General features: G+C 47.6%; 1 protein-coding gene across 4 annotated transcripts; it reads right to left on the bottom strand.

The window, feature by feature from the left end:
* Positions 1–22,650, bottom strand: abcg1 (ATP-binding cassette, sub-family G (WHITE), member 1). 4 transcript variants are annotated; one of them, XM_061720017.1, is made up of 15 exons: positions 22,582–22,650; positions 19,746–20,007; positions 16,927–17,044; positions 15,766–15,898; positions 13,010–13,060; positions 11,638–11,783; positions 10,299–10,422; positions 7,734–7,848; positions 7,399–7,541; positions 6,323–6,424; positions 5,717–5,885; positions 4,999–5,099; positions 2,396–2,554; positions 2,166–2,284; positions 1–477 (listed from the first exon to the last, which is right to left on the bottom strand). In XM_061720017.1, exons 1-15 carry the CDS (start codon positions 22,645–22,647, stop codon positions 249–251), a joined length of 2,037 nt encoding a protein of 678 aa, XP_061576001.1. In that variant the 5' UTR covers positions 22,648–22,650; the 3' UTR covers positions 1–248. The 4 variants fall into 4 exon arrangements, with proteins under 4 accessions (XP_061576001.1, XP_061576003.1, XP_061576002.1 ...); XM_061720019.1 differs by lacking the exon at positions 22,582–22,650 and adding an exon at positions 22,407–22,442; XM_061720018.1 differs by lacking the exon at positions 22,582–22,650 and adding an exon at positions 22,223–22,260 and having other exon boundaries at positions 2–477.
* Between the last annotated feature and the right edge of the window lie 962 nt (positions 22,651–23,612).

The following is a 23,612-nucleotide window of genomic DNA, read 5'->3' as shown; positions in this document are numbered from 1 at the left end:
TTATAAATTTTTCTTTATTTTTTCTTCTTTTTTCACTTTCTTTTTTTTCTTCATTTTCTTTTTTTCTTTTTTCTTCATTTTTTGTCTTTCTTTTTCTCAATTTTTCTTTCTTTCTTTTTTTCTACTCTGTATATGTTTCAGTTATTTGACAAGAAATGTCTCACAGTAGTTTCATGTACGAGGGAAAGTCTTAACTAGCAACCAGTCCTGGTCCTGGTCCAGGTCCTGATCCAGGTCCTGGACCAGGTCTACCGATCGGAGACGATCTTGTACCGGAGGACGAAGTATGCGGTGAGCCTGAAGGACAGGAAGAAGACGGCCAGCACCAGGAAGTCCAGGGACAGCGTGGCGTCCGTCATGTCCAGCTCCTTCAGAATGTTCTCAGACTTCTGGAAGTGACAGGTGTCGTCGGGGTCGCAGTGAAGGTCGTCCCGGTCCAGCCCGTAGATGGACAGGATCACGCCCTCGAACCCGTACCTGGTGAGAGGGTGAGAGGTGAGAGGTGAGAGGTTGTCCTGTCTCGTCTTCAGAGTCTCTCTTTTTCACTCCTCCGAAACTCTACAATCATGGAATTGATTAACTGGTCTCTCAGCACAATTGACTACATTTTTGCGACGAGAAGTCAGGGGGTAAGGGAGCCCTCCTGCCCCGATGGGACATTTTTTGCCGGATACACAATGGACTCCTGGAAACATTGGAAACCGTTGTGTTTGGCGATCCTGTCTGTCGAGGACGTTGAAGATGCTTCATAATTGGATTTATGATAGCAGGATTTCTTCTAATTGGAGTGGGGATTTTCCTGGCCTATCGACAAACGCGTAAGTCGTCGACAGCTGTTTTGGCCCTTTCTGAGCTGCCCAACGTGGCTGAAGGAATAAGCACGGGGATCAACACTCAAACTTTAACGTGGCAGAGCAAAGCCACAAGCTGGATGCGATTCTTGAACAGAATCTCAGGCTGGCGGCGGTCTTTGAGCTTATTGGCAAGATGGAGAAGACCTTGGAGAAGTTGGAAGCTCGGCTTGGCGGGAATTGATCACAAATTTGTCTGTTTGGAGTCGCCATTGATGAACCAGAGACTTAAGGCAGACGGAAAATTACTGAAGTCTGCCTGTTTCTTTTCTTTCAATACAATTGTTGATTCTATAATCTGACCTTGACAGGGCAGCTTGGCCCGCTGCTCCAGTCACAATCTCCCTGGTGGAATGTAAACAAGTGGCTCTGCCCCCACTAGCCCTCCCCCTCTCTCAGAAACACCTGTGGACTTGTTTTCAGAACTGTACCGGGCCGTCACAGACTTACCGCTCACACACACACACTTACTGATAACCCCCCCCCATACCCATCCAACTTATGATGTTGTTTTGTTGTGTGTATGTTGCTTTTCTGTGCTGAGGTGTTTTTTTTTTTTTTTTTGCACCTTGACACTAGGTATTAATACACGTTGTGAAGATGCCTTTTTTTTCTCCTCCTCCAACCCAGTGTCATCCTTCCTCCAAGAAATGGCGTCCATATAAAAGGTGCCATCGGTGTGAACCGGAGTCAAGTTCTCTCGTCTGATTTATGTCTGACTTGGCAATAAAGCTTTTTCTGATTCTGATTCTAGTGGAGGAAACGGCGCCCCCACCTGACGTAGCTGATGTAGGACATTCTAGTGGAGGAAATGGCGCCCCCACCTGACGTAGCTGATGTAGGACATTCTAGTGGAGGAAACGGCGTCCCCACCTGACGTAGCTGATGTAGGACATTCTAGTGGAGGAAACGGCGCCCCCACCTGACGTAGCTGATGTAGGACATTCTAGTGGAGGAAACGGCGCCCCCACCTGACGTAGGAGATGTAGGACATTCTAGTGGAGGAAACGGCGCCCCCACCTGACGTAGGAGATGTAGGACATTCTAGTGGAGGAAACGGCGCCCCCACCTGACGTAGCTGATGTAGGACATTCTAGTGGAGGAAACGGCGCCCCCACCTGACGTAGCTGATGTAGGACATTCTAGTGGAGGAAACGGCGCCCCCACCTGACGTAGCTGATGTAGGACATTCTAGTGGAGGAAATGGCGCCCCCACCTGACGTAGGAGATGTAGGACATTCTAGTGGAGGAAACGGCGCCCCCACCTGACGTAGGAGATGTAGGACATTCTACCGGAGGAAACGGCGCCCCCACCTGACGTAGGAGATGTAGGACATCCACTGCAGGTACCAGGGAATGGTGTCGAAGCTGACGAAGAAGCCGGAGAAAAGCAGCACCGGGATGGCGGTGACGGGACCCACGAAGGTGGCCACCTGGGGGGGAGAAGAGGGACCTGGATGAGGTCTAGACCTGGACCAGGTCCAGGTCCTGGACCAGGTCCAGGACCAGGACCAGGACCAGGACCAGGTCTAGGGTACACCCACCTGCAGGGAGGTGGAGGCGGCTCCGATCAGCAGTCCCAGACTTTGGGCCACCAGAGACGTCAGGATCCCCAGAGACAGGAAGAGGAAGAACCGGCCGGCGTCGGGAGGCTGAGCCGTCATCCAGTACACGATGCTGCAGTACAGGACCGGGAAGACCACCTGGACCAGGACCAGACCCAAGACCCCCCCACAGGTTAGACCACCTGGAACCAGAACCAGGACCAGGTTAGACCACCAGGACCAGGACCAGGTTAGACCACCTGGAACCAGGACCAGGACCAGGTTAGACCACCTGGAACCAGGATCAGGACCAAGTTAGACCACCTGGAGCCCCCAAACCCCCCATAGAATCCATCAGAGACTACCAAAGTCCACCATTGTTTTTGCTAAATAAATTAGAAATTCAGCCTCTAAACCATGTCTTTATCTTCCCATTCTCTAACCTCATTATCTATGCAGGATTCTTCTTCTTCTTCTTCTTCTTATTATTATTATTATTATTATTATTATTATTAGGTATAGTATATCTTATTATTATAGTATATCTCATTATTAGTATAGGTATCGGATAGGTGAATGGATGAATGAATGGGATGCCCGGGTCTGGGGCCCTCCGTTGTCGGGCCTGCGCGGGTGTCGCCCTGTTGAGGGGTTCCCTCTCTCCGGGCCCGTCTCCGTTCCCCCCCGCTGCCTCTGCGGCGGGGCGCCCCTCTGGTCTTGGAGGGCCACTTTCGTGGGGGGCGGGTGCACCTGCCTGCGTCGCAGCCGGGGCGCCTCTGTCTCTCCGGGCAGGCTGGCCCCCTGCCGGGTGGGGGTCGTTGGCCTGAAGGGTGAGGGCCTCCTGGCCGCGTGTCCGGCCCGGACCGGGTGGCCGGGGATTGCCTGGGTCGCGGTCCGCCGCCGCGGGATCCCTGGCTGCTTCTTCCCGCGCCGTGGGGGCCCCGCCCGCGGACCCCCTCAGCCGCCGCCGGGGGGGGGGCCTCGCAGGCGGTGGGTTGCCTCCCTCCTGCTTCTCCCCTCTGTGGGGTTGCCGGTGGCCTGGGTTCCGGGTTCTTCCGTGTCGGCCTCTGGTCTCGCGGGTGGCGGGGTTGCTCCCCCCCCTCCCCCACTAAAGATACACTTCAGGTGGAGCTTTGTTTGGTTTATTACACACACACACACACACACACACACACACACACACACACACACACACACACACACACACACACACACACACACACACACACACACGCATGATCATATACATACACACACACACACACACACACACACACACACGCATGATCATATACACACACACACACACACACACACACACGCATGATCATATACACACACACACACGCATGATCATATACACACACACACACACACACACACACACGGATGATCATATACATACATACACACACACACACACACACACACACACACACACACACACACACACACACACACACACACACACTGGCTTGTTCACCTGCATGCTGGCTCTCTAGTTTTTGGGGTTAGGTAGCGGTAGATTAGCTCAGACTGCGATCAGATCTCAAGATTTGGGTCGATTGCTGTTCATGTTTTGGTCGGCTCCGTGCCGGTTTCGTGTTTTGTTTGTGGTTTTTTGTTGCAGATTTCCAGTGCCTGACGTGTGTCTCCGTGTGTTCCTGCTTCCTGGATTGGCAGTGGATGTCACCCCCACCATAGTGATGTATAAGCTTCAATACCGTATTTGAGACCAAATATAAGACGACCCTGATTATTAGACAACCCTCTTTTTCAAGACTCAAGTTTGAAAAAATACTTTTTGAACACCAAATTCAATTTTTATACAGAAAATAATGAAACAAATGATTATAACAATATATTGGAAAGGAAAAGCCTTTTATTTTGCCTCATTCAAATCTATTCTCATTTTCTTCTCTTTTCTTTCTTACCACTATTTTTTTATTTTTCTTCTTGGTGACAGGGGTTGGCTTTGTCCTGGGGAGTTAAATTCAGCATTTAAAGGTATCTGGCTCCATCTAGTGGTGTGATGGTATAACGTCTAGACCCCGAATGGAAGACGACGTCCACTTTTTCAGTCTGATTTCAATAGAAAAACACTGTCTGATATTCAGGCCGATACGGTAAGAGGAAGCTCTTGGGGAACAACGTGGCTCAGCTGAGCAGGTTCGGCCGAGAGCCGTTGCGCTGAAGGTTCCACACAGAACCACGTTTCTGGGTCGTCTCCCGCCTGGACTTTAGCTGGTGAATGAATAAAGCCAGAACCTGCCGGAATCTTGGCTCCGAGTAGAAGTTAGCGCCGGGTCAGGGGTCAGGGTCGGGTCAGGTCCTGCAGTGAGAGGGTTAACTCTAACAACCCAACAACCCAACAAACGGCTGCCATGCCTGAACCTACATGTACTGACGCAGTTAAGTGAAACACAGAACCAGAATCAGAACCAGAACCAGAAACAGAACCAGGACCAGCTCTGCAGGGATCTCAGGAGAACCGGGTCTGGACTCTTCAGAACCACCAGCAGCAGGAAACTCTCACCTGGAAGGGCTTCCGGTTCAGACCGGTCCAGACCAGTCCAGACCGGTCTGGACTGGTTCAGACTCACCTGGAAGGGAACGTCCGCCATGGTCTTGGCCAGGTAATACGCCTTCAGGCTGTACCAGTAGTTCAGGTGTTCCCTCAGGAAAACCCCCATCTCTAGGGGAACTGGACACACACACACACACACACACACACACACACACACACACACACACACACACACACACACACACACACACACACACACACACACACACACACACACACACACAAAACATCACATTAGCATGTAGGCTAACAGCTAAACTCTGAGTTCTTGGATCCTGATTAGTGGATCAGCCTGAACTGAACCGCAGGTTCATCGTACTCTAGCTGCTAGCTTGTTGTTTCCGTGTGAGAGTCGTGATGCTAATGTCGTATTTCCCGAGGCGTGTAGGAAACAACTTTGTCGGTTGCTAACTCACATGTTAGCACGGTGGGCATCAGTGTGGCTAACTCACATGTTAGCACGGTGGGCATCAGCGCGGCTAACTCACATGTTAGCACGGTGGGCATCAGTGTGGCTAACTCACATGTTAGCATGGTGGGCATCAGCGTAGCTAACTCACATGTTACCATGGTGGGCATCAGTGTGGCTAACTCACATGTTAGCAAGGTGGGCATCAGTGTGGCTAACTCACATGTTAGCAAGGTGGGCATCAGTGTGGCTAACTCACATGTTAGCACGGTGGGCATCAGTAACTCACATGTTAGCACGGTGGGCATCAGTGTGGCTAACTCACATGTTAGCACGGTGGGCATCAGCGCAGCAAACATGAGGAACAGCATGGAGAAAAACAGGAAGCCCGAGTTGCTCAGAACCTTCTTGGCCTCGTTGCCGATGCCCAGATACAGCAGACCAATCAGGAGACCAATACCAACGTGGGACGAGATCCGCAGGTGGGTCAGCACCTATCGACCAATCACAGATCGACCAATCACAGATCGACCAATCACAGATCGACCAATCACAGCGTCAGATCAACCAATCACAGATCAACCAATCACAGATCAACCAATCACAGCGTCAGATCAACCAATCACAGATCAACCAATCACAGCGCTACCTCCCAGATGGTTGTTTACTATTAGCTGCGGGCTTACGCACATTGCTATGCAAAATACGTAATCTACACAACGTGCATGATGACGTCATTTGTGTCCACTGGAAACGAAAAGGGAATCGTTTGCAAAATTTGCAAACGATTCCAAGGAATTGAAACCCTGGGAACCGGTTCTTGTCCAGAACCGGTTCCTGTTCAGAACCGGTTCTTGTTGAGAACCGGTTCTTGTTCAGAACCTGTTCTGGACTCCCGTCCCTCATGGTGTTTGTGGGACGGGCGTCTCACCGAGTCCCGCAGGATGCTGAGGAACGTCCTCCGGAACAGGATGCAGAACTGGGTCATGCAGCTGGCCGAGAAGCTGTGGCAACTTTCAGACGGACCGCTTTCCTGCGGAGGATAAAAACACGGAGCTTCAGGAACCTGGACAAGACACAAGACACAAGTCTGTCCGTCTGTCTGTCTGTCTACACACTCGTAAACACACTCGCAAAAAACTTGTGAAACACTCATAAACACACTCATGAAAGACTTGTAAAACACTCGTAAAACACACTCGTAAAACACTCGTAAACACACTCATGAAACTCGTAAACACACTCGTAAAACACTCGTAAACACACTCATGAAACTCGTAAACACACTCGTAAACACACTCATGAAACTCGTAAACACGCTTGTGAAACATTCGTAAACATGCTCGTGAAACACTCGTAAACACACTTGTAAACACACTCGTCAAACATTCTGTGAGGTTAATCAACCTTTGAACTTGTTTTGTCATTATGAAACTGTCACATGCTTGGCTAACAGAAGTCACGGCAGCCACTTCCTGATCTACTCAGGTTTTGAACTGTCCTGGTGACAGCTGACCTCTGTAATGTCAGGACTCAATCACACGTTATCACTTCCACCCCTTACACTTATTTCACAAGTGTGTTTAAGAGTGTTTTACAAGTGTTTTACAAGCATGTTCACAAGTGTTTCACAGCTGTGTTTACGAGTTTCACATGTGTTTCCAAGTGTTTTAAGAGTCGTAAACTTGTTAAGGAGTGTTTTACGAGCATGTTCCCGAGTGTTTCACAAGTGTTTCACAAGTGTGTTTACGAGTGTTTCACATCCTTATTATCTTTGTTTCCTGATATCTGTGAGTGAACGTTTCCTACCTCCTCGGTTCTCTGCGAGTGAACGTTTCCTACCTCCTCGGTTCTCTGCGAGTGAACGTTTCCTACCTCCTCGGTTCTCTGCGAGTGAACGTTTCCTACCTCCTCGGTTCTCTGCGAGTGAACGTTTCCTACCTCCTCGGTTCTCTGTGAGTGAACGTTTCCTACCTCCTCGGTTCTCTGTGAGTGAACGTTTCCTACCTCCTCGGTTCTCTGCCAGAGCAGCGGGTGGCCGTTAGCGTCTCCGTCCAGATCCATCAGCTCCTCCTTCTCACACTTGTCCTGAACGGCCTTCACCAGTCTCTCCATCTGGTCCCCGTACTCCCCGGAGGCCACTTCCATGACTAATAATAATAATAATAATAATAATAATAATAATAATGAAAATAATAATAATAATGAAAATAATAATGAAAATAATAATAATAACAATAATAATAATAATAATAATATGTGTGTGTGTGTGTGTGTGTGTGTGTGTGTGTGTGTGTGTGTGTGTGTGTGTGTGTGTGTGTGTGTGTGTGTGTGTGACTCACCGAAGTCGGCCGGGTTGTGATAGGTCGGGCAGTTCAGTCCGAGTTCTCGTAGATACGGAACCAGACTGGAAACTTTCCCCCGGTAGATGCACTGACCATGACTCAGCACGTAGAGCTGCAAACACACGTATGACATCACTTCCTGTCTAACATCAGACTGACCCTGACTCAGCACGTAGAGCTGCAAACACACGTATGACATCACTTCCTGTCTAACATCAGACTGACCATGACTCAGCACGTAGAGCTGCAAACACACGTATGACATCACTTCCTGTCGCTGACATCAGAGCTCACCATCCACATACAGAACTGGATACACCCCCTGTGATGTCATCAGCTGGTTTCAAGTTGTTCAAGTGTTTTATTGTTTTTTCCTCGTAGTGCACTGACTTAGCTAGCCATTGATGCTAATTAATATTAGTTACTATTAACTCCGATCAAATCTGTGTGAGTGTTTCACGAGTGCGTTTACGATTTTCACGAGTGTGTTTAGGAGTGTTTCACAAGTGTGTTCACATGCGTGTTCACGACCGTGTTCACCAGTGAGTGTGTTCAGGAGCGAGCGTGTTCACAAGCGTGTTCACAAGTGTTTCATAAGTGTTTCAAGAGTGTGTTTACGAGCGTTTTTACGAGCATTTTTAACAACTGTGTTCACAAGTGTGTTCACGAGCGAGTGTGTTCATGTGTGTTTCACAAGTGTGTTCAAGAGCGTGTTAACCACCGAGTGTGTTCACGAGCATGTTCACGAGTGTTTCAAGAGTGTTTCACGAGTGTGTTTACCAGCATTTTTACCAGCGTTTTTAACGACTGTGTTCACAACTGTGTTCACGAGTTTGTTCACAAGTGTTTTTACGAGCGTTTTAATGACTGTGTTCACATGTGTTCACCAGCGAGTGTGTTTACAAATGTGTTCACGAGCGTGTTCACGAGTGTGTTCATGAGTGTTTCACGAGCGTGTTCACGAGTGTTTCAAGAGTGTTTCACGAGTGTGTTCACAAGTGTTTCAAGAGTGTTTCACGAGCGTGTTCACGAGTGTGTTCACAAGTGTTTCAAGAGTGTTTCACAAGTGTGTTTACGAGTGTTTTTTACAAGCGTTAACGACTGTGTTCACAACCATGTTCACAAGTGTTTTACGAGTGTGTTCACAAAGGTTTCACGAGTGTGTTCATGAGTGTTTCACAAGCGTGTTTACAAGTGTTTTATGAGTGTGTTTATGAGTGTTTCACGGGTGTGTTTACAAGTGTTTTACGAGTGTTTTACGAGTGTCTTCACAAAGGTTTCATGAGTGTTTCATGAGTGTTTCAACCGTGTGTTTACGAGTGATTTACAAGTGTGTTCATGAGTGTTTTCCGAGTGTGTTTACAAGTGTTTTATGGGTGTGTTCACAAAGGTTGTGGTATTAACTCTGATCAAATCTGTCCAAACATCTTGATTTCAATCGTCGCTGTGGCGTTGGAACCAGGACCAGCAGAAGTACGAATGATTGGTTTCATGTAATGTAGGGTTTGGTTCAAACCTCAGAAGTCAATACAGCAATAAATGCTAGGAAGCTAAAGTCACGGTAGCCAGTCCAGGACCAACGACTAGCTGTCCCTCCAGCTGAACCACCTGCCTAGTTGGCTAATTAGACTTACGTGTTTCACGAGTGTGTTTACGAGTGTGTTTATGAGCATCTTCATGAGTGTTCACGAGTGTTTCACAAGTGTTTTACAAGCATGTTCACAAATGTTTCACGAGCGTGTTCACAAGTTCAAGTTCACAAACAGTTAGTCCAGGACCACCCAGAGTGTTTCACGAGTGTTTACGAGTGTTCACAAGTGTTTCACGTGCATGTTTCATGAGTGTGTTTACGAGTGTTTCACAAGTGTGTTTACAAGTGTTTTAGGAGTGTGTTTACGAGTGTTTCATGAGTGTTCACGAGTGTGTTCACGAGTGTTTACGAATGTTTCACGAGTGTGTTCACGAGTGTTTACGAATGTTTCACGAGTGTGTTCACGAGTGTTTACGAATGTTTCACGAGTGTGTTCACGAGTGTTTACGAATGTTTCACGAGTGTGTTCACAAGTGTTTTTCGACTGTGTTTACGAGTGTTTTTCGACTGTGTTCACGAGTGTTAACAAGCATGTTTATGAGTGTTTTACGAGTTTTCACAAGTGTTTCACGAGCGTTTTGCAAGCGTGTTTACGACTGTTTCACGAGTGTGTTTACGAGTGTTTTAAGAGTGTGTTCACGAGTGTTTACGAATGTTTCACGAGTGTGTTTACAAGTGTGTTCACAAGTGTTTTTCGACTGTTTACGAGTGTTTTAAGAGTGTGTTTACGAGTGTTTTAAGAGTGTGTTTACGAGTGTTTTATACCCAGAAACAGCTAGTCCAGGACCAACGACTAGCTGTCCCTCGAGCTAATGTTGTTGGCTAATTGGACTGAGCTAACTAGCTGGTAGCACGACCAGAGCGTGAACCTCCACCTGAACCAGAACCAGTCAGGACTCGCTGCTCGGTGACAACACGTGATCAGAACTCAGCAGTGATTACAGGAGATCCACGTGTTCTTCCCGGGTCACCTTGTCGAAGAGCTCGAAGAGTTTGGCGCTGGGTTGGTGGATCGTGCAGACGACGGTCCGTCCTCCCCGAGCCAGAGCTTTGAGCAGAGACACGACCTGGAAGCAGGACGAGCTGTCCAGACCGCTGAGACAAACACACAAAGACGTCTGTGTTAGCGCCTCGGGGCTTTCAGAGACAAGAAACAAACTCCAACTCCGACGTTCATAGAGATCATAAAGACCAGGAGTCTTCAACCTTTTTTAGCCCCTTGGATGAGAGAAAAACAGAGCAGGACCCGCTTGGAATTCCTATTTTTTCCCTTTTTTTTAATGTGTCAAGTTTTAATCCTGGCTTATAATAAGTTTTGAATGTGTTTTATTCTGCTTATTTCACCTTATTAACCTATAATTCCTGACTGGGTTATTATAATAATAACTTTTGAATGTGTTTTATTCTGCTTCTATCACCCTATTAGCCAATTCCTGACTGGGTTATTAGCTACATGTGTTTACGGTTGATGAAACTTGATAAAATAAAAATAATATTTTAGAGGAGGAAATTTTTTTTTTCATTATGCACTTCGAGAAAAAAGTCAAAATGTCGAGAAAAAAGGCAAAATTTCGACTTTATTCATGAAATTTCGAATTTTTCTCAAAATTGAATTTCAACATTAATCTTGACATTTCGACTTTTTTCTTGACATTAAGACTTGTTTGTGCACAATAAAAAAAAAATCTTCCCTTTTTCTCTTGCATGGCCCTAATACTCTTCTGTACTGACTTATACTAACTTTTGAATGTGTTTATTCTGCTTATATCACCTTATTAACCTATAATTCCTGACTGGGTTATTAGCTACATGTGTTTACGGTTGATGAAACTTTGTCCTCGTCAGACGTGGAAGGAGTAACGTTAGGCCGAGCTGGAACGTTACAATTATTATTTATTCATTTTTTAACTCTCACAAATTATTTTGGTTAAAATTGCCTTTATTTCTTGCTAAGTTGGAGGACCCCCTGCAGTACCTCCGTGGCCCCCCTAGGGGTCGCTGACCCCCGGTTGAAAACCCCTACTTTAAATCATACAAGAACTCAAAATACTGAAACAAAACTGACCAGGGTAAACAAGCTAAGATCATAAACAGTAAAAACCATTAAATTAAGGTTACAAATCAATAAAGAAAGAATTCAGAGCACTAATAATCTGGCAGCGGCCCAAAGGACTTGGACTAACGACTGTTGGCGTGTTTTTCGGGTGTCTGGGGGGAGACGTGTCTTTTGTTTTAAAGGAAAGAGAACTGAAAGAGGTGACGAACACAAACTAGACATGAAGCCCCGGCGTCGGCGTCGGCGTCCCTCACCTCGTTGGTTCGTCAAAGAACATGACGGGCGGGTTGTTGACGAGCTCCAGAGCGATGGCCAGTCTCTTCCTCTGACCCCCGGACAGGTGGGACGTCCTGGTCTCAGCGCAGTCCAGCAAACCCAGAGCCTTCAGGATCTCCTGGACCTGATGAGAGATCAGATCAGAGATCAGAACAGAGATCACAGATCAGAACAGAGATCACAGATCAGAGCCGAACCTGATGATCACACTCCGCGTTCAGGACAAAGAACAGGATCAAGTGTGTTCACGCGTGTGATCACCAGTGAGTGTGTTCAGGAGCAAGCGTGTTCACAAGCGTGTTCACGAGTGTTTCAAGAGTGTTTCAAGAGTGTTTCACGAGTGTGTTTACGAGCATTTTTACGAGCGTTTTAACAAATGAGTTCACAACTGTGTTCACAACTGTGTTCATGAGTGTGTTCACTAGCGACTGTGTTTACGAATGTGTTCACGAGGGTGTTCACGAGCGTGATCACCAGTGAGTGTGTTCAGGAGCGAGCGTGTTCACAAGCGTGTTCACGAGTGTTTCAAGAGTGTGTTTACGAGCGTTTTTACGAGCGTTTTAACAACTGTGTTGACAAGTGTGTTCACGAACGAGTGTGTTAATGAGTGTTTCACAAGTGTTTTTACGAGCGTTTTAACGAATGTGTTCACAAGGGTGTTCACAAGTGTGTTCACAAGTGTGTTTACGAGCGAGCGTGTTCACTAGCGTGTTCACCAGCGTGTTCACCAGCGAGTGTTTTCACACCATGTTCACAAATGTGTTCACGAGCATGTTCACCAGTGTTTCAAAAGTGTTTCAAGAGTGTGTTTACGAGCGTTTTTACAAGCCTTTTAACAACCGTGTTCACAACTGTGTCCACAACTGTGTTCACGAGTGAGTGTGTTCATGAGTGTTTCACAAGTGTTTTTACGAGTGTTTTAACGACTGTCTTCACAACTGTGTTCACGAGCGTGTTCACCAATGAGTGTGTTCAGGAGCGAGCGTGTTCACAAGTGTGTTCACGAGGGAGCGTGTTCCCTAGTGTTTCGTGAGTGTGTTTACGTGCGTTTTTACGAGCGTTTTAACGACTGTGTTCATAACTGTGTTCACAAGCGTGTTCTCCAGCGAGTGTGTTCAGGAGTGTGTTTACACCATGTTCACAAACGTGTTCACGAGCGTGTTCACCAGCGAGTGTGTTTACAAATGTGTTCACGATCGTGTTCATGAGCATGTTCACGAGCATGTTCACGAGTGTTTCACCACTGTTTCAAGAGTGTGTTTACGAGCGTTTTTTACAAGCGTTTTAATGACTGTGTTCACAACCATGTTCACGGGTGTGTTCACGAGCGAGTCTGGAGTCAGAACTCACCATCTCCCTGCGAGCCTCCACCTTTTCCTGGAGCTTCAGGTTGGCTGAAACCTGCAGAAACATCAAGTCTCTGGTGAAAACAAGAGCGTGGTAAACATCGGTAAACTGGGACTGGACTAGAGCTGCATGACACCAGGAAAAGAGCCGCATGACACCAGGAAAGGAGCTGCATGACACCAGGAAAAGAGCCGCATGACACCAGGAAAGGAGCTGCATGACACCAGGAAAAGAGCCGCATGACACCAGGAAAAGAGCCGCATGACACCGGGAAAAGAGCCGCATGACGCCCGGGAAAAGAGCTGCATGACACACAGCAGGGCCGAAGTATTTCTGTTGGTTTCCTGACTTCGACTTTGGACTTCTGCACAACATAGATGGTGCCCCGTGTGAGGCTTTTAATTACCAGCTTCTTGTCAAATCTGTGTAAAATAAGCCAATATTTATTTATATAGTGCAAGTTAAACTCATACTGGACTTAGACCAGCGGTCTGCAACCCAACATGTTTTAAAGCCATATTGGACCAAAAACACAAAAAACAAATATGTCTGGAGCCGCAAAAAATGAAAAGTCTTGTATCAGCCTTAGAATGAAGACAACACATGCTGCATGTTTCTATATTACTTAGAACTGGGGGGAGATTTATTTTTGTTATGCACTTCGAGAAAAAAGTCTAAATGTCGAGAAAAAAGTCAAAATTTTGAGAAAAAAGTCTAAATGTCGGGAAAAAAGTCAAAATTTTGAGAAAAAAAGTCAAAATTTCAAGAAAAAAAGTCGAAATGTTGAGAAAAAAGTCAAAATTTAGAGAAAAAAGTCGAAAAGTCGAGAAAAAAGTCAAAATTTCGAGAAAAAAAGTCAAAATGTAAGGAATAAGGAAGAAAAAAAGAGAAAAAAAGGAAAAAAGAAAAAAGAAAAAAAGAAGAAAAAAAGAGACAAAAAAGGAAAAAAGATAAAAAAAAAGAGAGGAAAAAGGAAAAAAAGAGAAAAAAGGGAAAAAAAGAAAGAAAAAAAGAAGAAAAAAAAGAAAAAAAAAGGTCAAACATTTTTGAAAAAGCTCCAGGAGCCACTAGAGCTAGAGAGCCGCGGGTTGATGATCCCTGAATTAGAGGAACCTATTTTGGTGCTGATGAGACCTGCGGTTCCTCTACTGACCACCAGTTTTGGGGCAGAAATAAACATATTCTGGGTCAAACCATTTTGGTTCAGAGGTTTGATTTCACATCCATGACGACTCTGAGGAGGAGAATGTTTTTGTTCTACATCAGGAGAGGTTATATAAAGTGATACAATTATTGATAGTGTGATTGACCGGCTTCGAAACCAACGGGTCACGTGACCGAATGCTTTGTTTTTTTTGTTTTTTGTTTTTTTTTCTCTCTTCCGGCTCTCGGCAAAGGCAGACGCTTCTCTGCTCCTGTCCCTTCTCTATCTGCCCAGCTACTGCTTTTTGTCCTGTCTCGTCTTCAGAGTCTCTTCTTTTCACTCCTCCAAAACGCAATTGACCAAATTTCTGCGACGAGAAGTCAGGGGGTAAGGGAGCCCTCTTGACCCGATGGGACATTTTTTGCGGGATACACAATGGATTCCTGGACACATTGGAAACCGTTGTGCCTGGCGATACTGTCTGTCGAGGATGTTGCAGATGCCTTCATAATTGGACTTATGATTCAGGATTTCTCCTAATTGGAGCGGGGGGATTCCTCGTCTATCGACAAACGCGTAAGTCGTCGACAGCTGTTCTGGCCCTTTCTGAGCTGCCCGACGTGGCTGAGGGGATAAGCGCTGCGACTAACACTCTGACTTTAACGCTGGTGGAGCAAGGCCGCAAGCCGGATGCGATTCTTGAACAGAATTGCAGGCTGGCGGCGGTCTTTGAGCTCATTGGCAAGATGGATAAGACCTTGGAGAAGTTGGAAGCTCGGCTTGGCGGGAATTGATCACAAATTCGTCTGTTTGGAGTCGTCATTGATGAACCAGAGACTTAAGGCAGACGGAAAATTACTGGGATCTGCCTGTTCTTTTCAATACAATTGTTGATTCTATAATCTGGCCTTGACAGAGCGGTTTGGCTGATCGCTGTAGTCACAATCTCCCTGGTGGAATGTAAACAAGGTGACTCTGCCCCCACTAACCCTCCCCTCTCCAGAACATCTGCAGACCTGTTTTCAGAACTGACCGAGTTGTCTGATAACATCAAGGACATTGGCTGAGGAGCAGCTCTGAGCGAAGTTCATGTACTCACCGCTACACACACTTGCTGATAACCACACCTCCCTCAACTCAACGCCTTCCTGGCCATGAGTCTTGTGAAGTTGATGTAAATTTGTCATCCTGCTTTCTGTGCTGAAGTGTTTTTTTGCACTTTCTCACTGTGTACTTATGCACAGTGTGAAGATGCCTTTTTTTCCCTCCTCCCTCCCTCCCTCCCCCATCCCCAATGTCACCCTTTCTCTGCTTTGTTCCGGTTTCGGGTCGCTGCTCGTTGTGGTCGACCGGCCGGCAGCTGAGCGGATTTACTGTACTTGTATTGCTGCTTAGTTGTCCTGAATTGCCCCTCGGGGATGAATAAAGTTTCTCTGAATCTGTATTTAAATACAGCCAGAGAAAAAGCTTTGAAGATTTGTTGTTGCTCTGGCAACAGCTAACCTCCCGAAAGACCCTCAAACTGTTGTGTTGTGAAGCTTTCAACGACCAGATTCATCCCCTGAACGTCTCAGGGATCAGGACGGGGACAGACGGGGACGGGGACGGTTCGTACCGTCATGGCCTCCTGCACCGTCAGGTGCGGCAGCAGCATGTCGTCCTGCATGATGTAGCAGGAAACCTTCCTGAAGGAGCGCAGGTCTCTGGGCCGCCCGTTGATCAGGATCTCGCCCTTCATCCCCGTCTCCCTGTGGACACACATGGATGAAGCCGTGCAGGTATGAAACATCTCTTCTAAAACCTCCATTGTCCGATGAAGGACAACTACAAATCCAATGTCTCTGATTGACTGACAAGCCAATTTAAAGTAAATTTTTGTTTTTGCAATCGCAGCCTTGTGGATGGAATGGATGGTTATTCCTCGGATGAGTTCAGCATTCTCCTGTAACTCTGTGGACTCTTATCAGGAATGGAAAGATGGTCTAATAGTTTATAAAAAAGCCATTCGTAAAGCTAGAACAGCTTATTATCCATTGTTTATAGAAGATAACAAAAGTAACTCATGTTTTCTGTTCAGCGCTGTGGCCAGGCTGAAACTCTGTTGATCCTCATTCCTGCAGCTCTCAGTAGTGAAGACTTTATGAGCTTCTTTAACAGTAAAATCCTCAAAATTAGAGGATATTTCAACCAGAACCACCCGGTAGCGGTTGTGGGTGTTTCTTCAGCTTTAGCGACTTCCCTGGGCTCAGACTTGACTCTAGACTGGATCCTGCGCTCACCTCAGTCGTCAATAGAGCTAAATCATCCACGTGTTTGTTAGACCCCATCACGACCCATGATGCACCATTCGCCTGTCCTCTGCTTCTCTTTCCTTTCTTCAGATCAACCCTCAAGTATTAATTAGAAGTATCTCATGAACATAATTGTTGTCCATTGTTCTTGTAGTTTGTTGCTGTTCTGCCCCCCCTCCGGTTCTCTTCTGTGCATGTTTGCAGGCCAGAGCTTCAGGAGCTTCATGTTGACCTGCAGCCCCCCCTCCGGTTCTCTTCTGTGCATGTTTGCAGGCCAGAGCTTCAGGAGCTTCATGTTGACCTGCAGCCCCCCCTCCGGTTCTCTTCTGTGCATGTTTGCAGGCCAGAGCTTCAGGAGCTTCATGTTGACCTGCAACCCCCCCTCCGAACGCTCCTCCAGGGATAAAAACCCACCTGTCCCCGGCCAGGATAAACCCACCTGTAAATTACAACTTTATTCTCATAATATTACGACTTGAACCCACCTGTATCCGGCCAGGATGTTCATGAGCGTGGACTTGCCGGCCCCCGACGGGCCCATGATGGCCACCAGGTCCCCGCTGGTGAACGTCCCAGAAATCCCTCGGAGCAGCAGCTTGAAACCTGAACCGGAGAGGAAACAAAGAGTCAGCCGGTTCCCAGAGAATCACTTTGTCCTCCGTAAAGGGTCTGGTTTCAGACCGGCTCGGACCGGCTCGCCGGTTCCTCTCAGTAAATCTGAGCAGAGTCTCACAAATCCCAGGAAAATCACGTTTGTTATTGTTATTGTTGTTATTGTTCAGTTCTAGTCCTGGTTTCAGTTTTAGTCCTGGTTCCAGTTCTAGTCCTGGTTCCAGTTCTAGTCCTGGTTTCAGTTGTATTAGGGCAGGAGAAAAATAAAAATAATATTTTAGAGGAGGAAGAGTTTTTTTCATTATGCACTTCGAGAAAAAAGTGGAAATGTCGAGAAAGAAGTCGAAATAACTTTATTATCGAAATTTCAACTTTTTTCACGAAATTTCGACTATTTTCTCAAAATTGTATTTCAACATTATTCACGAAATTTCGACTTTATTCATGAAATTTCGACTTTATTCATGAAATTTCGACTTTATTCACAAACGTTTGACTATTTTCTCAAAATTGTATTTCAACTTTATTCTCGAAATTTCCACTTTCATGTAAAGGATTTAGGCTACTTTAAAGGGGAAATTTGACGGGAAAAATCGCATTTGTTATTCAAAGAATATGTTGGTGTTTCTGGACTGATTAACTCAAAGACTCTAGTCCTAGTATCTAGTCCTGGTTCCAGTTCTAATCCTGGTTTCAGATCATGTGAAACTCCAGTTTCTCCGAATCTAATATGTTTATTTTGCACCTGTGTCTTTCAGACGTCATTTAACCGTTCAGATCTGCTGACGTCGTCTCCGTTCCAGGTTCCCACAATCCAGCAGTTGTTGACGTTTTGCGGCCCGAAACTATGTTAATCTGGTTGGCGTGGCGACGGAACATGCTGCCGTGTTTATCTGCCGACGGAGGCCGAACGAACGCCGTTTAATGAGATTATCAGATCCGGTGCAGTTGGACTTAATCCCCCCTGACCGACAGTAGCCTCAGCTGCAGCAGACAGGTACACAGGTACACAGGTACACAGGTACACAGGTAAACAGGTACTCAGGTGGATCTCACCTGCAGCAGGTAAACAGGTACTCAGGTGGATCTCACCTATTTACAACTATATTTACAATTAAAGCTGCAAGCAGCGATGAACGGGCCCTCGCGCGTGCAATTTTCACCAATAAAAGTGAAGGAGTCAAAACCAAATCCGATGACACCACCCATGACTCTTTCTGTCAAACCATTCAAAAAATATGGCAGAAAGTAGGAACTATCAAATATGGACCAATCAGAAGAAGGGGCGGGGCTAATTCATGCCAATTATGTTCAAGGACTCAAAACTAAGTCCGATGACATCAACCATGACTCTTTATGTCAAACCATTCAAAAGTTATAGAAGAAAGTAGGAACTATCAAACATCAACCAATCAGATGAAGGGGGGGCGTGCTTTTTGGCGTCTAGCGTCGCCACGGTAACGCTTTTGAAAGAGAAAAGTAATGCGCATCGTCACAGGATGGAGACGCACATTTTGATGTATAACACACCTGGGTGCACGTTACGGTTCGGGCCGCATTAACGGCCGAATAAATGGCATAAATTGCGCCAAAATTACACAATTAATTCAAACTGGCCGACTTCCTGTTCAGTTTCGGCCATAGCGCCAAGAGACTTTTCTTTAAGTTGCGACATGATGACTTTATTCACGAAATTGTATTTCAACATTATTCTCGACATTTCGACATTTCAACTTTTTTCTCGAAGTGCACAATAAAAAAAAATCTTCCCCTCTCCAATATTTTTGGCCCTGATTCTCTTCCGTACTGTCTGACTGTTTTCAGTCAGCGTTCAGGATGAATCCATGAGGAAGTTCAGTTTGAAACGTGATGCCAAAGAACGGAAAAAGCTGCTAAAACGTTAGCACGAACCCTCAGACACGCTAATCAGGCTAATCAGGCTAATCATGCGTGTGAACCGGGCAGGTGGAGGCGGCAGGTTCCAGGTTTCCAGGTTTTCAGGTTTTCAGGTGCGGCTCCTTCCCACAGAAACTCAGAGGTTTCACTTGAACAGGAACAAAGAGATTCAGGAAACTGGATCCCTGAAAGATTCAGAGAGAAACTCTGTCTAGGGGGCGTTAGCAGGGGCACCACCAGGGGGGGGGGGCAGGGGTGGCCACGTGGCCCCCCCACACAACACGTGCCGGTCACGTAGATTCCATCGTCTACGGAAGAGAATCAGGGCCATGCAGGAAAAAAATATTTGAGAGGGGAAGATTTTTTTTTATTGTGCACTTCGAGAAAAAAGTCGAAATGTTGAAATTAATGTTGAAATACAATTTCAAGAATACAGTCAAAATTTCGTCAATAAAGCCGAAATTTCAGACTCTGGTCCTGCTTGTTTTAGGTCAACCGTGACTCAGCGCCTGACGGAGTTCCCTGCTAATCCTGCAGCTATTTAGAGCAGGAGACACTGAGATGAAAAGATTACTGCTAATCCAGGAGGATCCAGACCAGGATCCAGACCAGGATCCACCTCCCCGAGTCCTGACGGGTCCAGATCCAGAACAGACCGTGTCCCCCAGGTTTTCGTCCCCCCAGGTTTCCGTCCCCCCGGGTTTTCGTCCTCCCGGGTTTTCGTCCCCCCGGGTTTTCGTCCCCCCATCGGTCCATATGCCCCAGGTTTTCGTCCCCCAGATTTTCGTCCCCCCACCTTTCTTCCTCCACCAGGGACTCTCCTTGACGGCGTAGGACACGTCCCTGAACTGGATGTTGACGGCGGGTCGCCGTGGTAACGAGGAGAACCTCTGGGCCTCGGCCAGGTCCCGGGTCTTGTCCCGGTTCTTGTCCCGGTTCTTGTCCCGTCCCTGCAGCAGTGGCGTCTGCTGGTTCCCCGCCGGCCGGCTGACCAACTCGTCCATGCAGACGCTGACGGCCCGGGGGTCCAACATGAGGTCCGGGGGCCCGTTGGTGTTCTGGGGGACAGAAAAGAGGGACAGGATTCAGTCCTAGTACCCCCTTCCTTCCTCAGATCTGTCCCTGGTACCCCCTTCCTTCCTCAGATCTGCCCCTGGTACCCCCTTCCTTCCTCAGATCTGCCCCTGGTACCCCCTTCCTCAGATCTGCCCCTGGTACCCCCTTCCTTCCTCAGATCTGCCCCTGGTACCCCCTTCCTTCCTCAGATCTGCCCCTGGTACCCCCTTCCTTCCTCAGATCTGCCCCTGGTACCCCCTTCCTCAGATCTGCCCCTGGTACCCCCTTCCTTCCTCAGATCTGCCCCTGGTACCTCCTTCCTTCCTCAGACCTGCCCCTGGTACCCCCTTCCTTCCTCAGACCTGCCCCTGGTACCCCCTTCCTTCCTCAGACCTGCCCCTGGTACCCCCTTCCTTCCTCAGACCTGCCCCTGGTACCCCCTTCCTTCCTCAGATCTGCCCCTGGTACCCCCTTCCTTCCTCAGACCTGCCCCTGGTACCCCCTTCCTTCCTCAGACCTGCCCCTGGTACCCCCTTCCTTCCTCAGATCTGCCCCTGGTACCCCCTTCCTCAGATCTGCCCCTGGTACCCCCTTCCTTCCTCAGATCTGCCCCTGGTACCCCCTTCCTTCCTCAGATCTGCCCCTGGTACCCCCTTCCTCAGACCTGCCCCTGGTACCCCCTTCCTTCCTCAGATCTGCCCCTGGTACCCCCTTCCTTCCTCAGATCTGCCCCTGGTACCCCCTTCCTTCCTCAGACCTGCCCCTGGTACCCCCTTCCTTCCTCAGATCTGCCCCTGGTACCCCCTTCCTTCCTCAGATCTGCCCCTGGTACCCCCTTCCTTCCTCGTTGGGGTCGTGTTCATCCCCCCTTTTAAACCCCCGAGGGTTTTTCCTGGATCCTGACACCAGATTCCTTCACTCTAGGGTCTAGGCCTATGCTAGCAACTGAACTAACTTGTGCTAGCAACTGAACTAGCCTCCTATGCTAGCAACTGAACTAGCATCCTATGCTACGAGGGTAAATATAAATATAGATACAGGTGAAGGTTGGGAAATTGGTGATGGACAATATGGTGTAAAAGTTCATTTATTTCAATAAATTCAAAGGTGAAACTAATATATTACATTCATTACATGCAAAGCAAGATATTTTAAGGCTTTATTTGTTATCGTTTTGATGATTTGAATCGTTTATAGATTTCATAAAATATTCTATTTGTTTTTTAGATTTTTTATTTGGGGTTTTCATAAACTGTGAGTCATAATCAGCAAAATTATAACAAATAAAGGCTTGAAATATCTCACTTTGACTGTAGTGGGAAATTATATATTTGTTTCACCTTTAGTTGAATTTAGTTTTGACACACACACACACACACACACACACACACACACACACACACACACACACACACACACACACACACACACACACACACACACACACACACACACACACACACACACACAGCCCCACACGCACGCACGCACGCACGCACGCACGCACGCACGCACGCACGCACGCACGCACGCACGCACGCACGCACGCACGCACGCACGCACGCACGCACACACACACACACACACACACACACACACACACACACACACACACAGCCCCACACACACACGCACGCACGCACGCACGCACGCACGCACGCACGCACGCACGCACGCACGCACGCACGCACGCACGCACGCACGCACATAGCCATATAGTCATATACAAACACGCACACACACATAGACATACACACTGGCGTGTTCACCTGCATGTTTGCTCTGTAGTTTTGGGGTTAGTTAGCGGTAGCTTAGCTCAGACTGTGATCGGATCTATATATATACATATACATATATATATATATATATACATATACATATATATATATATACACATGCTGATATATATATATATATATATATATATATATATATATATATATATATATATATATATATATATATACATATATATATAAAGTTATAAAAAGGAATGAGGAATGAGGAATATAAGTTATAAAAAAGTATATAAAAGTTATAAAAAATATAACCTTTAATTCCCAACTACGTAACAATTCCGTAGTTCAAGGGACGGGTGGCGAGCCTGGTTCACACACCTGCCAGACCCAGACCAGGGTGGTGGTCCAGGTCCAGGTCCAGGTCCCCCCCCCAGGTCCAGGTCCAGGTCCCCCCCCCAGGTCCAGGTCCAGGACTCACCAGGATGATGGAGTTGGTGACTGCAGGGTTGTGGATGGTCCAGGTCTAGGTCTAGGTCTGCCCCCCCCCCCAGGTCCAGGTCCCCCCCCAGGTCCAGGTCTGACCCTGACCCCCCCAGGTCCCCCCAGGTCCAGGTCCCCCCCCCCCCAGGTCCAGGTCTGACCCTGACCCCCCCAGGACTCACCAGGATGATGGAGTTGGTGACTGCAGGGTTGTGGACGGTCCAGGTCTAGGTCTGCCCCCCCCCCCAGGTCCAGGTCCCCCCCCAGGTCCAGGTCTGACCCTGACCCCCCCAGGTCCAGGTCCAGGTCCCCCCCCCCCCCAGGTCCAGGTCTGACCCTGACCCCCCCAGGACTCACCAGGATGATGGAGTTGGTGACTGCAGGGTTGTGGATGGTCCAGGCTGCCATCAGACACGAGGCCATGACTGCAGATCTGGAGATCTGAGACCCGGGACTCTGGTCCTGCTGATGGACACGCCCCTTCTGCTGGTGACCACGCCCACACAGAGACAGGCCCCGCCCACATGACCCAGGCCCCGCCACATCAGTGTTCAGTTCTGCTGCTGGCCCCGCCCACACAGAGACAGGCCCCGCCCACAGCCGCTGGCCACGCCCCTTCTGCTGCTGGCCACGCCCCCTGGCCCCGCCCCCGACACCTCAGTGTTCAGTGTTCAGTTCTGCTGCTTCCACCAGTCTGGTAAAGGAACTACAGGTGGATCAAATCAAGACTGCAGGACTCGTTCCTGGTTGTTTCTCCAGGAAGAGTTGCAGAAACACATGAGCGTCTGAGGGTTGAGGATAAATACTAATGTACTGACATATTTACATATATTATTAACACTTCTCTATAATAATAAAACGTATGGTTCAAATATTCCTTCATTAACACTGGCGGGGAGAATAGTGGATTATGTTCCCCTGACCTTAGTCTCACATCATTTCTATGATGTTTTTCTCATTTGTAATTTTATTTTTATGTGCTTTATGAATTGAGATTGTATGTTTGATTTAGTATTTTATCGTCTGGACTCCAGGAAGACTAGCTTTGGTTTTGGCGTCAGCTAATGGGGAAGCTTTTAAATAAACTAATAACCAAATAAACACACAGCCCGGCCCCGCCCCCTACAGGCCCCGCCCACACCGACTCAGGCCCCGCCCCTGCTGGTCCCGCCCCCTGCAGGTGAGAGGACAGCAGCACCTGCTACAGGCCCCGCCCCCTGCGGCAGACCCCGCCCACACAGACTCAGGCCCCGCCCCCTGCAGGTGAGAGGACAGCAGCACCTGCTGCAGCTCATTTCTGTTGGGACCCGGGGTTTTTTTCTTTGTTTTTTTGATTTTGATTAATTTTTATGTCTCAAACATGCGCAAGCGTAAAACAAACGGTATAT

Source organism: Cololabis saira, chromosome 4, assembly GCF_033807715.1.
Source record: "Cololabis saira isolate AMF1-May2022 chromosome 4, fColSai1.1, whole genome shotgun sequence".
Classification (NCBI taxonomy): Eukaryota; Metazoa; Chordata; class Actinopteri; order Beloniformes; family Belonidae; genus Cololabis; species Cololabis saira.
The sequence above is the reverse complement of the archived record's forward strand: the minus strand, read 5'-3'. Positions and strand labels throughout refer to the sequence as shown.

What these genes read in the sequence shown, in the direction of transcription:
- abcg1 (XM_061720017.1), bottom strand. Translation starts at nt 22,647, where the DNA reads ATGGCCTCGTGTCTGATGGCAGCCTGGACCATCCACAACCCTGCAGTC. An exon ending in TCACAACCCGGCCGACTTCG is followed by an intron (nt 7,542 to 7,733) that starts GTGAGTCACACA and finishes TATTATTATTAG; the next exon opens with TCATGGAAGTGGCCTCCGGG. An exon ending in TCCTACATCTCCTACGTCAG is followed by an intron (nt 478 to 2,165) that starts GTGGGGGCGCCG and finishes CCCTCTCACCAG; the next exon opens with GTACGGGTTCGAGGGCGTGA.